Below are 16,624 nucleotides of genomic sequence, written 5' to 3'. Positions count from 1 at the left end.
CCTGTCAATGATGAGGCAGGATGTCCCCCTGCAACCCATGGAGGTCCATGGTGGAGCAGAGATCCACCTGCAGCCTATGGAGGACGCCTAGCTGGAGCAAGCGAATGCCCAGAGGAGTCTGTCACCCTCTGGGAAGCCCGTGCTGGAGCGGGACCTGTGGCCCTGTGGAGAGAGGAGCCCATGCTGGAGCAGGCGAAGAATGTGAGGAGTCGTCCTGTGGGGAGCAGAGAAAATGTGTGATGAAGTGACCACAACCCCCATTCCCTGTTCCCCTGCACTGCTGCAGGGAGGAGGTGGATGATTTAGGAGTGATGTTGGGCCCAGGAAGAAGGGAAGAGTTGGAGGAAAGTGTTTTAAGATTTGGTTTTATTTCTCACTACCCCACTTTGATTTGATCAGTTGCAAACTAATCTCCCGAAGTCAAGTCTGTTTCGCCCATGACGGTAACTGGTGAGTGATCTCTTCCTGCCCTTATCTCAAGCCACAAGCCTTTCATATTTGCTCTGAGCTGAGTAGAGCAGTGATGGAGCAGCTTTTGTGCCTCCAGCCAGGGTCAACCCAGCATGTTGCTTTTATTCTCAGGATTGTGTTTTTGATTTTTTATATTTTTCTTTTCAGAAGATTATCTTAATTTCCTATGGCACAAAGAAGCACTATTAGCACCGTAACTCTGCAAACCCTTTAGTGATTCTGGGACTTGCTACTCCATTAAGGGAGTCCACATTTAGAAAGGGTAGCAATACATCATCCGTTGGAGGTTCTGCTAGAGTAGGGTGTACATAACCTTTGAAAACCATTCCTGCCACCAAAAACTGCATTTTCTGAAGCTGGCCCAGGTCCATCTTCTCCTGATTTGGACCCACACTGGTTTTATGCCAGCCAGCTGCTGTGTCCCTGTTCCTGTCAGAGCTAGCACTTGGATTTTGCCATTTGGATTGCTGGACAGTGGGGGTGGAAGCAATAAATGAAGTGCACGGAGAGGCACCATGGGAAAATAGGTGGTTTTGCACTCATCTGGGACATAAGCCACTGCATAAGCCACTGTGGCTTAGACACACATGTGCAATGTGACTGTTCTAAACCTGTGCCAATAACAACTTGCTTTTACTACACAGCATGACATCAGCTTGCCTCTCTCCAGCAGCCACCTTCAGTCTGCCAGTGACAGCCTCTCTGTGAATGTGATTTTTGTCCAAACATGAGTTGCTTTGAGTGGCCATCAGGAGGCCCATACGTTTCTCTCCCTCACCCGGGTTTGTTACACTTCAATTTTTCATATTTGCACATACTAGCAGAGAAGTAGGGATGGGTGTGATGGTGCTGGTGCAAGCACAGTGGTTTATGAGCTTCTAGCCTTGTGGAGGCCAGTCAGATCTGGTGAGGCAGGATAGTATGTGTGAGGGAATTTGAATCACTTGGGTTCTTTGCTTTAAAAAGAAATGTCTTTGGATTCATTATTCACTCTACTGATTTAATTCTAGCTGTTTGCCTCATATTGATCTGGATTGCTCACCAGAGACAGTTTCACTAGAATTTTTTTATTTTCAGCCAGTGATGAAAAGGAAAAATCTCCACACCTCTGAATTAAGCATTGTCTATAAGAAGCGGAATGGTTAGTTTTATCACACTTTTGTTGCCTAATTTGTGGTTGCTGACACAGAATAAACACACAGAAGTGCTGAGAATGAATGACCTGATATGATAAAGTAGTGCTTTCTCTTTTTCTTCCTCTGCCTCTGCCCCGAAGGCATCATTCCTTTTTTGATCCAAACTTCAGAAGAATTGTCCTGAGTGTTCATGTTAATCCCACTTTTCATCCCACCCTGTAAAAGAGGGATGGCTATGTTTTTACCACTCTGATTTCTGAAACCAGTAATTCAGAAAACTCAGAAGAGGTATATCCTTTCATAACTTCTCGCTGGTTAAAGGCCTGAGAAGAACTGGGTGGTTATGATAAACCTCCAATCCAACTACAAGCCTTCTGAAACTGCTCATTTTTGTAATGCTGGGAACAGGTCTAGGATGCTTGAAGGAAGCAAAATAACATCTTGGTATACAAATTCCATCTGGGAGAACAAGTCTATTCAATGGCTGCTCTGCAAGAGGTTCAACTCCAGTTCAGGTTCACTGTTGACTGACAGTTGTTGTTTCATGGAATACTTTAAACAAACAGGAAAAGTGATTACTGTCTTCTGTGAAAGATCTGCCTCCTGGTGCATCCAGACATCTTTCAGTGTGATTTTGACCATCACAGGGAGCTTCAGCTGAGGAGCTGAAGCCTGAGTTGATATATAGAGTTGAAGGAACATCTAGATAACGCTTAGTCAGATGGTTTAGTTTTAGTTTGTCCTGTAAGAAGCAGGGTTAGGACTTGATCCTTATGGGTCCCTTCCAACTTGAGATATTCTATGATATTCTGTGCCACCATCCCTGCCATACTTTATACTTTCATACAGATAGGACGTAGAATGCACCTTATTTTGGTAGTCTGATGTTTTTTGTAAACACAGAGCTTGTGCAACTTGGAAGCGTGTGTGTAGGGCATTAGCCTCAGTGCTAGTTTTGCAAGCAGCTGTAGGAAAGACTTTGGACAGAATAATTTCTGCTGATAAACGGCAGTATTCAGGCTCAACCTAATGACTCATTATTCTGTTATATTATTTCATTGTTTCCTGCACAATGGAACATGTCTCTAGCCTAGAAAAACAGAAACAATTGATAAAATATAAATGAATGTGCTTCACAGACCTCTGAAATTTCTCACACCCCACCCCACCAAGGCCCTCAAGGCCTTTGTCATATTTTTTCACTGGTAATATCCAAGAGTGCAAGACAGACCCCTTCCTGAAGGATTGCTGTGACATGACATACAATTTTATTGGTGCTTTATATATTGTTTTGGCATTCTGCAGTTAAATGGTCTGTTTCCTTGGTCTCATTGCATTCTCAACAGATAAAATGGCTTTCAGTCTTTTTCTTCTAGAATAGAGAAAGCTTAAACTCTAAGGAATTATGTTAAGCTCGAAACTTGACAGTTTGACAGTACCAAGCCCTCACCATAATTGCTTTCATCAGTTCCCACCAGATTTAGAATCAGCTTTATTACTGTTGCCTGAATATCTTATTACAATTAACAATACTGGGTATGAAAATGTAGAATGGATTCCTCATCTCGTAGCAGCTGGTGGAAAGCTGGTCGAAAAAGTATTTTAAAGGTTATGTTGGTTATTAAACAAGCCACACAGTTAAACAGCCTTCTCAGTTTGCTGCTTTGTTACAAATATCTATCTTTCATCATGATTTTTGCAGGGATCAATATAAATTATTTCATTAATGTTTCTTTAAAATGTTTCTTTAAGCTTTGAAAGTTTAAAAAAATGTGACTGGAATCAATATGTCAGCACCTATTAATTTCTGTATTGATTCTGTTGTATACTTTACATTCAGACAGACATTTACAATGAATGCTATGTACCTGACAGAACAATGCAAAGGCAATTACATACAAAGTAAACACACAAATGTCACCATCGAAACCTAACCAGTGAGTAGGATGTACTTTGGGTTTGTTTCCTTGCTTCTGGTTTGTGTCAAACAGCAATAGCACACACAACCAGGACAATCTTCTTTCTTTGGGTTTTGTTCTGTCATTAGTTGTAAAAGATTAAAAGCAATAAGATGGCCATATACTTTTGATTTCTGTCTTTCTTGTGAGTCCAGACATGTCTGGGGGTGGGGAGGAAGGCAGTTAGGTTAAAATTACAGACCGCTGACCTGCTGCTAAGTCTTGGAAGGCTGGTGTTGGTCTGTTGTGTACAAAGAACCTATACAAAGCAAAGCCAGTGGGAAACTCCCATCTTTTATAACCAGACCTATAATGTTTAACAGGCAAGAGTATATACATTCATGTACAATACAGTCAATTGTTACGCTGCCTATTGTTAGTAATAAAACTCTTTGGAAGATTTGCTGGAGGATTAGGAGGGCTGCATGCCAGCAATGTCATGGAGAGAATTGCAGCTCACCCTGCACTGTTCTGGCACAAGTGAATACAGGAACTTGTGCACTCTGAGATGTGTCCTCAGACCTGAAAAGCTTTGGCAATCCCATGTGCAGTCACTTAAAAAGTGCCAATGACAGCCTAACTCTGCTCTGAGAGAAGCTGATTTTATTAAAAGGAGAGCTAAGCTAAGCTTGAACAGAAAATCCAGGATTCAGACTGAATTCTGAAATACTCTTTGTTCTTTTTCCTAGTGACATCAGAAACGCTTTCTGCCTGCCAGATTTATTGGGAAGCTTTTCAAACAACCATTTTTTATTCAAAATATTGCTTAAAAAATTGCTTTTTAAAAGACTAGGTCTTTTAAATTGTTTGCATCCCTTTTTACTATATGAACTGCTCATTTTGATCATGAGAATTTATGCCAGGGCGGAGACAGTTATGTGCTGTGCTTCAAATGAGAACTCTTCTGCCTTGCTCTTTCACTATCCCTCTCTTTCTTTTGCAAAAATTCCTATTTCAGACAGAATCAAGATTCAAAACATTGAAACCATCACAATGTTAATTAACAGAAGGCAGTGACTTCCCTGCAGTGTTGGACTATGAACCTACTATTGACTCTTATTTTTCCTCTGGAAAGAGAAAATGGAGACATCAGGCAAGAAGCTGTACTTGAAAAATGTGCATTACCCTTTTCCTGTTTCTCAGTACTGTAATGTGGATAAAATCAGACAGGTTTCTAATAAGTGCACCTGTTAGCAATAACCCAAGATGCAGGTGTAATTGCATTTTCCGTGATTCATCTGTATGGCACACTGGCTTCTTTTACACAGGCAGCATCTGTTTCACATGCACACCATGATTACTCTACTCTGACTGACATCCACCTTCTCCTAATAAAGTCCCACCTGTAAAGTGCTCCATTTTTTCCTAGTGCATTTGTTTGTTAGATAAAGAAAGCCTTTACAGCACTGTGCTGAAATTCAGAAAAAACTATCTAAATTTGTCAGTGGTGCAGCACCAGCACAATTATGAATGCTCTCTGTGGATTAACTTAATAAAAAAATTGTGGTTTGAATGCTGATTTGAACCAGACCAAGTACACTTCAGTGGAGGCACTTCAGATTTATACCAATATATCACAACAGGAGATATAATCTGGCTTAGGCTGTGGAACTGAAATGGCTTTCTAAAAAAAATTATTGTACATTGGTATCATATCAATTTTGGCATGTTTTCTGCTCTTTGTATTGTATTCTATGTTTTCTGCTGTGTTTTTCCTATTTCAATGTATTACCTGTGGACATCCTTGAAGATTTTGGGAACAACAGAAGTTTGCATGGGCTCAGGAGGTCACAGGACCATTTTGTGAAAAATAAATGTATTGAATGTTGCTGAATACACAAAAATTAACCCTGGCTCAGGAAGCCCCTGAGCTGCAAATGGTTGGGGGCTGGAAAAGCACTTGTACTCTTCAGAGAACATCTGCTTTTGGGGGATGCTGGACCCAAGGAAACCTGGTCCCATGTTTTAGGCATCCAGTGAATTATCTTTCTCATTACCTGTTTTAGACTGGCTGACATGGCCCTTTTCTTCATTACAAGAAGGCACTGATATCAGCCCAGTGCAGGTCACAGTGACCAAAATTGCTGATTGTTTTTTAGTTAGGCTGCAAGTGAAGTAAAACTTGCAGGTGTCCATGCCTAGCGCCAAGTAAGACAGGTACTGAGCAGGCTTGGATCTCTTCAGGTAAGGGTGGTGAGCATGGTGGACAGCTCAAAGCAATTTGGTTGTGTGACACCAGTATTGCACATTCTAGTGCTTGTATTTGTGAGCCTGGTTAGTAGTCTTGATGAGCCTGGTAGTCCAGCCTCAGGTGCCTGCAGTCTGTGCAAGACCATGCTCTTAATTTGCTGATTGACTAACTGTCTCTGAAAGCCTGGAGCCTGAGAAGAAACATCTTCTAGAGGGAGCATGGGGTCCCTGAAACTGCACCTGTATTGGTGGAAACGTAGTAATCAGAAATTTCCGTTTAAAATTAGGATTGTTGCTGTGTTTCAGCTTGCTGTGCTCATTAACTTGTGTCTTGTCAGTCCTGCCCATTGGGCATCTCAGCTCCTTTCTCAAAACCGAGATGGGTAGCCTCCCAGCAAAGAGATAGGACTTGACTAGTGGCCATTGTGGGGTCCTCTCCCTTCCACCTTTGGGGACAGACCTACAGCAATTCCAGCCCAGTCACAGCCAGTTGGAGTGTGACTGGTGCTAATTAAGACCAATTAAGACTTTGACCTTCATTACCATAATGCTGGGGGACGTCCTTGTGTGCATGAGTAAGCTGAGACTGTCCCTTGATCCTAATGCAACATATAAGCAAACAGTTCTGCCAGAAAAGGAAATCTCTCAAATTTAATGGCTAAAGAATCTTTCTGTGAATTTAACCATTTAAGAAAATAATAGGAAAAAAAAATAGAGGGTCATTAGGAAGAAAAATCTGCTTTCTGTAAGAATTTTTGTGAAAGCAATGCACAAGGCCAGTCACATCCTTTGGGCTAGCTGGGGTTTTGTTGGTTTTGGAGGTAGTACAGCCTTTCTTAAAAATCTTACAGTCTAGACTCTTTTTTCAGCATTTGTCCAGTAAGTAATGACGTGGCTATCTGGTCTATTGTTGCATGCTACTAGTAAAGTAGTTACTGCAGATATTGCTGCTTAGGCAGACCCTGTGAGCACAAATGGGTGGAGACCAGTTTGGGTTTTGGAGGAGAAAAATTACTTTTGAAGCCAGCTATACAGGCTGTCTTATAGCAATTTCGTCATGAGCTGCAGATGATTCCTCCTTCATATAATAATAGAAAATGTAATTTGAAAGTGGCTTCTTTAATCCACTGAATAGGCATTTTGATCTCTAAAAGGAAGATTGTTAAAGCATCTCAATGACCTGTCTGAAGTAAAAAGAAGTATTATCAGAGTTAAGAAGTTCAGGAGGCAGAGCAGGCTCTTCAGCCCACATTCGCTTCATGCACCCCAAAGTAAGGAATAGAGATAGCTTTAGGTGGACAAAGGCAATGTCTGTTCTCTACCCTTGGTGAGCAGATGGGTAAGGTATGATGGGTAAGGTATGATGAAAACGCAGAGGAGAAAAACTTAAATTTTATCCAGAAGACACTGTTTCAGTGTCCAGCTCTTTTCTGTCTCAACCAACTGTACGTATTTTTACCTTTTTCCTGATGTTTTCAAAGGTAGGCAAGATATGCTGTTGACCCTTCTTTTCTGTTTTGTTTTGGGTTTTGTGCTGCTGTTTGAACATGTTTCATCTCCCAGAGGTGTCACCAGGCATGTATTTGATCTTAAATATCAAAGGTTTGATCTTATTTCAGAAAGGTATTGAATGAATTCAAATTTGCAGCTGGGGGCAGGGCGGGGACAGAAGGAACATAGGAAAGGTTCAGTGGGAGTTAAGAGACAGCAGAAAGGAAAGCACAATTCTTGGTACTAAACCAATTTTATATACAGTAGAGGGGAGGGGAAAGCTTGTTACACTTTATCTACTCTACCTTAACTTGTAAGTTGAAACCTAAGTTGAAAGCTAATTAAAGCGAATGATCCAAAACCTACTGAGCAGATCTGTGGATAAACAGGTAATCTGGGCAGTAATAGGTTTCTGCTGGTGCCCAGGTATATGTCTACAAATTGCTTAGTAAGGAGAAAAACTTTGGTTAATTCAGTCATAGGATGTTTTAAAAAAATCATTTTTAAGATTACATTCATTGATTCTTCTATACCCTTCTGAGGGGGATGTTTTTAGCCATACCTAGTATTTTAGCCAAGGCATTCGGGAAAAATTCTTCCCTGTGAGGGTGGTGGGGCCCTGGCACAGGCTGCCCAGAGAAGCTGTGGCTGCCCCATCCCTGGCAGTGTTCAAGGCCAGATTGCACGGGGCTTTGAGCAACCTCATCTAGTGGAAGGTGTCCCTGCCTGTGCAGGGGTTGGAACTGGACGAGCTTTAAGGTCCCTTCCAACCCAAACCAGTCTGATTCTGTGATATCTGAGTACCCTGGTCTAGTATTAAGAAGGAACTTTTCTACATATGGACACTGGACTAATCTATTTTTCTTTAAGAATAATTTAAATTTTATTAATTTGTGAAGCTGTAGGTTGCAGGATGAAACTGTAGTTCAGGAGGCTTTCATAGTATCATAGAATAGCAGGCTGCAAGGGATCTCATTGGTCAACTGGTCCAACCTTTCTTGGCAAAGCATAGAAATATAGAATCACAAGATGGTTTGGGTTGAAAGGAACTGGTTCCAACCCCCTGCCATGGGCAGGGACACCTTCCACTAGACCAGGTTGATCTAGCATGACCTAGACTAGTTGTCACAGCACCCTGCACAGCTGAATCTTAGAAGTATCAAGCGTCGGGGAATCCACCACTTCCCTGGGGAGACTATTCCGATGGCTGGTTGTTCTCTTGTGTCCAGTCTGAATCTCCACAGCAATAACCTGTGCTCATCACCCTTCATCTTTTCCACGTGACTCCCTGTATAAATGGAGTATCTGTCTTCTTTGTAGACACTCTTTGTGAGCACATGCTTAAAGTTAAGCCCATGTTGAAGTCATTAAGATTTAAACAGCCACTCAGAGCCTCAGTACTAGAAAAGGAATGGAAACGATGTGGAATATCGGAAGCGCTATCTAAGTTTTAGGGTTGCTGGATTTTCCTCCAGTTAAATACTCTTATTTTTGTGATTTGATTCAACATGTGTTTCTCAGATGGAAACCCTGTCTGTTCACCACTCCAGCCCATCCTGGGGGACAGCAGATGGAGGAACATGAGGACACACATTTCCTGTGTGAAAAATTGGCTCAGGGATTTTTATTTGTCCCCTTAAGTCCCTGGCTACTGTTTATGATTACCTTGAGGGGATAAGAAAGGGTTAGGGAGAGAAAGCAGCTTCAGGGTTTGACAGACTAGAAAAGGCTTATGACACAATTTAGCCAGTGCTGGTGTTTTATAAATGTATATGTGATAAATAGCACTTAATGACTATGAGAAATGACTTCTAGTATTTGCCAATAAATTTGCAATGTACTAGATTTATGAAAGACCTTGACAAAATTCTTAAACAAACTTAAGTTTTCCTTACTATATACTCTTGTAGTTACAATTATGAGATTTGTGGGTTTTTTTCTCAGGGAAGGCAGTGGTGCTAGTATGTTCCTGAAAATGAATGTGGTTTAGTTTATTTAAGAAAGAAAGAGCTTAAGTGGAAATGAGCCACAGAAATGTGTGCCACTTCTCTAAAACAAACATGGTTTAAGCTTTTTCTTAGAAGTCACATCTATTACTATGTTTTCAAGTAGATCTTTGTTGGTAAGCATATGCAGGTGTGTTTGATCAAAGATCCATGACTATATTTATATTACTAAACCTATGTTCTTTTTAAATAAGGTCCTGCACCTATGCCAACTGAAGTTAATTGGGAATTTGCAACTGAACAGATACAAGTCCCTAAAAAAGTAGTGTCAGCATTGTTCATCTGCATGACGTGTGGACTGTACAGCCATTTTAGACATTACATATGATTTCTGAGGATCTCTAGACCATTTATTTCATAGGACTAAATAAATAGGGTGAGTAATTAATAATAATGAGAACTGATCTAGACCAGTCATTGGAAATTGCAGCAATTTTGAAACTTATCATAGAATCATAGAATAGTTAGGGTTGGAAAGGACCTTAAGATCATCTAGTTCCAACCCCCTGCCATGGCCAGGGACACCTCACACTAAACCGTGTCACTCAAGGCTCTGTCCAAAACTTGAACTCCGCCAAGGATGGAGCATTCACAACTTCCCTGGGCAACCTATTCCAGTCCCTCTCCACCCTTACAGTAAAGAACTTCTTCGTTATATCCAATCTAAACTTCCCCTGTTTAAGTTTGAACCCATTACCCCTTGTCCTGTCACTACAGTCCCTAATGAAAAGTCCATCCCCACATCCTTATAGGCCCCCTTCAGGTACTGGAAGGCTGCTATGAGGTCTCCACGCAGCCTTCTCTTCTCCAGGCTGAACAGCCCCAACTTTCTCAGCCTGTCTTCATACAGGAGGTGCTCCAGTCCCCTGATCATCCTCGTGGCCCTCCTCTGGACTTGTGCCAACAGTTCCATGTTCTTTTATGTTGAGGACACCAGAACTGCACACAATACTCCAGGTGATGTCTCACAAGAGCAGAGTAGAGGGGCAGGATCACCTCCTTCGACCTGCTGGTCACGCTCCTTTTGATGCAGCCCAGGATATGGTTGGCTTTCTGGGCTGCGAGCGCACACTGCTGGCTCATGTTCATTTTCTCATCAACCAGCACCCCCAAGTCCTTCTCTACAGGGCTGCTCTGAATCTCTTCTCTGCCCAACCTGTAGCTGTGCCTGGGATTGCTCCGACCCAGGTGTAGGACCTTGCACTTGTCATGGTTGAACTTCATAAGGTTGGCATCAGCCCACCTCACAAGCGTGTCAAGGTCCCTCTGGATGGCATTCTTTCCCTCCAGCATATCAACTGAACCGCACAGCTTGGTGTCATCGGCAAACTTGCTGAGGGTGCACTCAGTCCCACTGTCCATGTCACTGCCAAAGATGTTGAACAAGACCGGTCCCAACACTGATCCCTGAGGGACACCACTCATTACTGGTCTCCAGCCAGACATTGAGCCATTAACCATAACTCTTTGTGTGCGACCATCCAGCCAGTTCTTTATCCACTGAGTGGTCCATCCATCAAATTGATATCTCTCCTATTTAGAGACAAGGATGTCATGTGGGACAGTGTTGAATGCTTTGCACAAGTCCAGGTAGATGACATCAACTGCTTTACCCTTGTCCATCAGTTCTGTAGCCCCATCATAGAAGACCACCAGATTTGTCGGGCAGGATTTCCCCTTAGTGAAGCCATGCTGGCTGTCACCAAGCACCTTGTTGTTTTTCATGTGCCTTAGCATGCCTTCCAGGAGAATGTGCTTCAAGATTTTACCAGGCACAGAGGTGAGACTGACTGGTCTGTAGTTCCCTGGGTCTTCCATTTTGCCCTTCTTGAAAATGGGGGTGATATTTCCCTTTTTCCAGTCGTCGGGAACGTCACCTGACTGCCATGATTTTTCAAATATGACGGCCAGTGGCTTAGCAACTTCATTTGCCAGCTCCTTCAGGACCCGCGGATGGATTCCATCAGGTCCCACGGACTTGTGGGCGTTCAGATTTTTAAGATGGTCTCGAACCAGATCCTCTCCTACAGTGGGCCCAAGGTCTTCATTCTCACAGTCCCTGCGTCTGCCTTCCAAGACTTGGGTGGTGCGGTCAGAGCCTTTGCCAGTGAAGACCGAGGTAAAGAAGTCATTCAGAACCTCAGCCTTCTCCAAATCCTGTGTAGCCAGTTCTCCCGAGAGCTTCCTCAGGGGGCCTACGTTGTGCCTAGTAAGTGTAATATCAGTAATACAGTAATGTCAGTAAGAGATATATGAGAATCTTCTCAGGGTAGCAGATTTGTTTGTAAGTTTGTTCTTGCTGCAGTCACTTTATCAATGTTTGTGGTATTTAAGGGATTCCGAGTTTGCTTTTCTTCCTCTGAAGGATTCCAGTGACATGTGAAGAAAAAAAACCAAACCATTTATATAGGCACAAATCAAAATTATCCACCATTTGATAGTTTCTAGTTCTAGAAAACAGAGTGGCGCTTGCAAGAGCTTAAGACAGTGATTAGCAGTTGTCCTGTGTTTTGAAGTTTTGCTTTAGGTTTTGTTTATTGAGGGAATTCCAGACTTACCTTACTGCACAATGACTGGAATGAATGCAGGTGCAGTTGCAGTTTGTCTTTCAGGCAGAGGTGAAAGCTTATTGAGGAACATTGATTCCCTGGATGAATATTGAATTTATTTTGCTGCACTGAAAATATTCTTCATTAAGTGTGTAATTGAGCAAACTTACTATTATTAATAATAGTTTATATTATTACATTATTATAATATTATAATATATTATAAATTTATTATAATATTAATAAAAATACAACAAAACTCATAATTTGTTATTATATGGTAACAATAATAATCATCATCGTCTGTCTGCTGATGTTAACTGAGACTAGATTGTTTGTTTAGTATACTGCATGTAGGAAAATGCCACACATAGAAGGTTCTCTAGGACGAATGGAGGCAATAACCCTGAAGTGAGAAATCATTCTTTTCAGCTGTTTCTTGAGTATTTTTCTCAAGCCCCTGTGAATTTGTGTTGGGGCCAGGTAAAACTTGGGCTCTGATTATCTCTGACACCACAGCATTTTTCACAGATTGAAACTGATCAGGAAAATTTCAGTTTCTTTGCTAATAACAAAAGCAAGAGTCCATCAGCTGTAATTTCAGGCCATGAAGGTGATTGCATCCAGCAAGTTTTTCATGACTTGCTGGGGTTTACATTTTACAAGATCAATTAGAAATATATGTGTTTGTTTTCTTATTATTTGTAGGAATAAATGACAGAGTAGACTGTATCTGGAAATTGAATACTCATAATACTGCCAAAGCCTAAAGCAAATTCATGAGTTTCAGTTTCCATTTTAAACTGAATTAAAATTAAAAATACTTCCATAATTTACCGTATATTATAGTCATTGTAGAATATCAGTAAAGGGGAATAGCCTCATCTTTTTCATCACATGTAGTTTCAATTAGTCTACTTACATTTTTAATATTCAACTTTAAAAACATCTGTCTGCACATAGTGTTCTTGATGCATCTATTCACGTAAGAGGCTTTTCCCCCTCCTCCATTACACAATTTCTTTTTCTTTTCATAGTTGAACTTCCTCCTTTTTGGCCAGTAGCCTTAGGCAGTCAGTGTGATGTCTCCCAAGAGCTCACACCACAGGGCCTTGGTTATTCAAGGCCAAGGTTTTACATATAGCCATGAGCTTTACTCAAAGCTCCTTTCATAATCCTTCCTTAATAACCATGGCTGGTGAGTATCCCTCTTCTGAGGACTTTCTGTGAAAACAATGTTTATACAGCCAAGACAGCAGACTGATGATAAATCAAAGAATACAAGTTTTTCTCTCAGGGTGGACTAAAAGTACTGTCTCTGGAGCACAAATAATTGCTCTGAGCTTTTACCCTATCAGTAACAATGCGAGCGTTCATTAGTGTTTGAGATGCATCACCTTTGTTGCTATGCCAATGCTGTAATAAATATGAGTTCTCTGTTTATGAGCTGCTGCCGCCACCTATTTTTGTGATACCAAAGAAAATATATATCAGATTATATGCTTTGTTAATATCTACTCGTGGTTAAACCTTAATTTTTTTTTTAATTTTTTTTTCAGATTAATGGCAAAAATGAACCATTAAACCAAGCTAAGGAAAGAGAGACACACTGAGAAATTCAGCTTTTTCCTAAAACTCTGCTACACATTTTCTGGGAGAACTGAAACCTCCTCTTTTAATAAAATGCCAGCTTTTCGTTGGAACTGCTTGTTTTAATTACTAAAAAATAAGGGGAATCGTGCAATGGCCTAAGACACAAGGATGCCTCCTGGATTACTTAAGTTTCTTGTGAAACTTTTATAGCTATGTGAATTTACAAGGATATTTCTCTTTTCAAAGCTCATTAGAGTTGCTTGAGAACAAAAACTTGAGTAAAATTGTAACCACAGTGTGCTGCACTGGGCATGTGAGCATAGCTAAATGCAAGAAGCTCTCATATTTTTAGCAAGAAGTACCTCAAGATGAGCAGTTGTGCTGATGTTGCAACCCCTGACCTGATTTTCCTTTGTCATGGCTACACCTTTTTTGGTGTTTTCCACAGAACGCTAGACTGGTTTGGGTTGGAAGGGACCTTAAAGCTTACCTGGTTCCAACCCTCTGCCATGAGCAGGGACACCTTCCACTAGACCAGGTTTCTCCAAGCCCCTTCTAACCTGGCCTATTTGCCACTAGGAAACTCTTTTTAATCATGCCATTTGTAGTAATTGTATAGGAGACTGTTTTCTATGTCATACTGCTTCACAAACATTATCTTGTGGAACTGGCTGGCTGTGGCAGCAGGAATAGTGTGCAGATGTTCTCTAGGATCTGTGCGAACTCATCACAAGAAATAAACAGGACTGGTCCATCTATTCTGCTTCAAAAGGTGGTGTTGTGTTTTCTCCCAAGCTATCAAAGCCATCACCCTGCATAGTTTTGCATTTCTGCACTGTTGGTTAGTTAGGTAATAAAAGTGTTGCGTGTCTTCTGTTTCCTATGGCTCCTACTCAGCTGTGGAAAGAAATATCAAGTAATGTAACCACTTTCTTCCAAACCTCTGGCCAGAATCTCAGCTGGTGTAAGTCAGCAGAGTTCCACTGACATTATTAGTACTCCAGTGATTCACACCAGCTGTGGATCTGGTCTTCTGTCTCAATTTATGAAGGGAACTAAATGTCAGGAAATATGAAATGATTTCTTATATAGTCAGCAGTTCTCCAGATGTGTTAATGGAGTTTAAGTTTACCAAAAGGCAAGACTTAAAAAAGTGATCCAACAGAAGAATAAACTTTCAAGAAGAATGCCTTGCTTACCCGCTTTTTGGCGAGAGAGGATATACAACGCACTGCAGTTTAAAGAAATTAACTCCGTTGTGCATAAGAATATGGTTATACAGCTTCAGTGAGAATCCAAGATGCAAAATAATTGCACAGCACAAACCAAGCTGTTGGCATTTAGTGAATAATTGCCATGCAAACAGGAATCATCAGGTCTTAAAACCAAAATTAAGTTGCTCATGAACTTCGTGTAAAGAGATTAATGCTTCTGCTTTGCAAGTATAGTTGGATTTACACACAGGCATTCTATTACAGCTTTTGGAGATTAAATGAGGACCATGTTATTACAAGAACACAGAAGCTTAATAGTTCAAGCTGTGTAATGTTAAAACTCAACAGTGGTTTGGATTATAGATGTGATCTCATGTACAGTGTTGAAAACAGTTATTTTAGCCAATGAGGACTGTTGTTGAAATTGCTTAAGCACTGTCAGGCTTACTTCTCAAAATCAGAAAGTGCTGGAATGCTTTAGATCAGCCTAGAAAAGGAAAAGAACACACGTTCAATAAGTAAACTCCAGTGTCACACTGTGTTGTTGCAGGCTACCTATATTTAAAAAATAAAAATAAATTAAGATACAAATGATTGATTGCAAACAATCAGAACAGCGTGGAGTGATATGATCGTGCTGAGCAGTCAGTGTCTAAGGGGTCTGTTCTGGCAGGCTTGTTTCATGGTTAGTCTAAGTGACTTCTGATGAGGCACACATCTGTCTCGATGAAACTACATACCAAAAGGAAAAAAAGTTCTTGGACATAATTTATTCAGACCTGAAGGAAAGTGTTTTATAAGAGTTTACAGAGAAAGCTAGTTAGACTTCCAAAGAGAGTAATTCTCCTAATCTGAACACACTAGTAGATTGAAAGTAAAGTGATTTCAGAACTGGAGTGATAGTAGATTGCTTTTGCATGCCTTATTGCAGCAAGGCCTCATATGGCAGCATTTGAGGGTTACACTTGCCATCACTTCTGTCTAGTTCTTCCCATCCTGGTGGCTGATGTGTTTGCCTTGGCAATGTACTGATTTTTCACATTCTGTCAGGATTACACTGGTGGATTATGCCCGGGCATGAAGCCATCAACCCTTAATGATACTCCAGTCAATCCAAAATCGTATCATAGAATCCTATCATGGAATGGTTTGGGGTGGAAGGGATCTTGAAGCTCATCCAGTTCCAACCCCTTGCGATGGGCAGGGACACCTTCCACTAGACCAGGTTGCTCCAAGCCCCATCCAACCTGGCTTTGAACACTGCCAGGGATGGGGCAGCCACAGCTTCTCTGGGCAACCTGTGCCAGGGCCTCAGCACCCTCGCAGGGAAGAACTTCTGCCTGAGAGCTCATCTCAATCTCCCCTCTGTCAGGTTAAAGCCATTCCCTCTTGCCCTAAAGGTCAGTGTCTAAAGCCCCTCTCCAGGTTTCTTGCAGGTCCCCTTGGAAGACTGTTATAAGGTCTCTTCTGAGCCTTCTTTTCTCTAGGCTTGATGTCCTTCATGAGGACAGTCAAAGGAGTGCTAAACAGGACAAACTGATGCAATGTGGCATGTTATTCAATGTCATGGGTGTCTGATTCAGTCATTTTCAGTTTCAGTTTTCAGGTAGGACTCCATGGTGTCCAGCGATCTAAGGGCAAACCCGCACCCAACCAATCCACATGTCAGTGAATTGCAAGTGCTCCTATTTGCATACATTTATAGCAAATGTAAACATTACACATGTACAGGGGAAGGCCAGGGATTTGAAAGTTCCCAAATATGTGGACTCATGCGTTATGGAAGGATTTTCTTCATTTGCCTTTGTTTTCTTCTGGTCTACGTTTGGAGAAAGGCTAGCGTCTTACCTGTGAGGCAACTTAGTCTGATTCTTCAGCATGCCTCCATGTCAAACTGATGGACAACAGACACATGCTTAGTGCCAGGGGAAAAATAGAGACTCAGAGAGCATTATCCTCTGCAGTAATAGAGGAGCAGATTCTTTGCATGTTTTCTGCATTTGTTCTGCTCTCCCT

General features: G+C 41.4%; 1 protein-coding gene across 5 annotated transcripts in view; it reads left to right on the top strand.

Moving 5' to 3' along the window:
• XRCC4 (X-ray repair cross complementing 4) overlaps positions 1-16,624 on the top strand; it is a 174,576-nt gene that overhangs the window by 156,863 nt on the left and 1,089 nt on the right. The window contains exon 8 of one of the 5 annotated variants that reach the window (XM_065664060.1): positions 13,361-13,506. The exons of the other annotated variants lie outside the window; for them this stretch is intronic. Coding sequence (XP_065520132.1) covers positions 13,361-13,385 — 25 coding nt within the window. The 3' untranslated portion in view covers positions 13,386-13,506. Of the gene's footprint in view, positions 1-13,360; positions 13,507-16,624 lie in introns of those variants that run through there. 5 annotated transcript variants of the gene reach the window in all.

The sequence above is a fragment of the Lathamus discolor genome, chromosome Z (genome assembly GCF_037157495.1).
Source record: "Lathamus discolor isolate bLatDis1 chromosome Z, bLatDis1.hap1, whole genome shotgun sequence".
In the NCBI taxonomy this organism is placed as follows: domain Eukaryota; kingdom Metazoa; phylum Chordata; class Aves; order Psittaciformes; family Psittacidae; genus Lathamus; species Lathamus discolor.
Note: the sequence above shows the minus strand (reverse complement) of the source record. Positions and strands in the feature narration are given on the sequence as shown.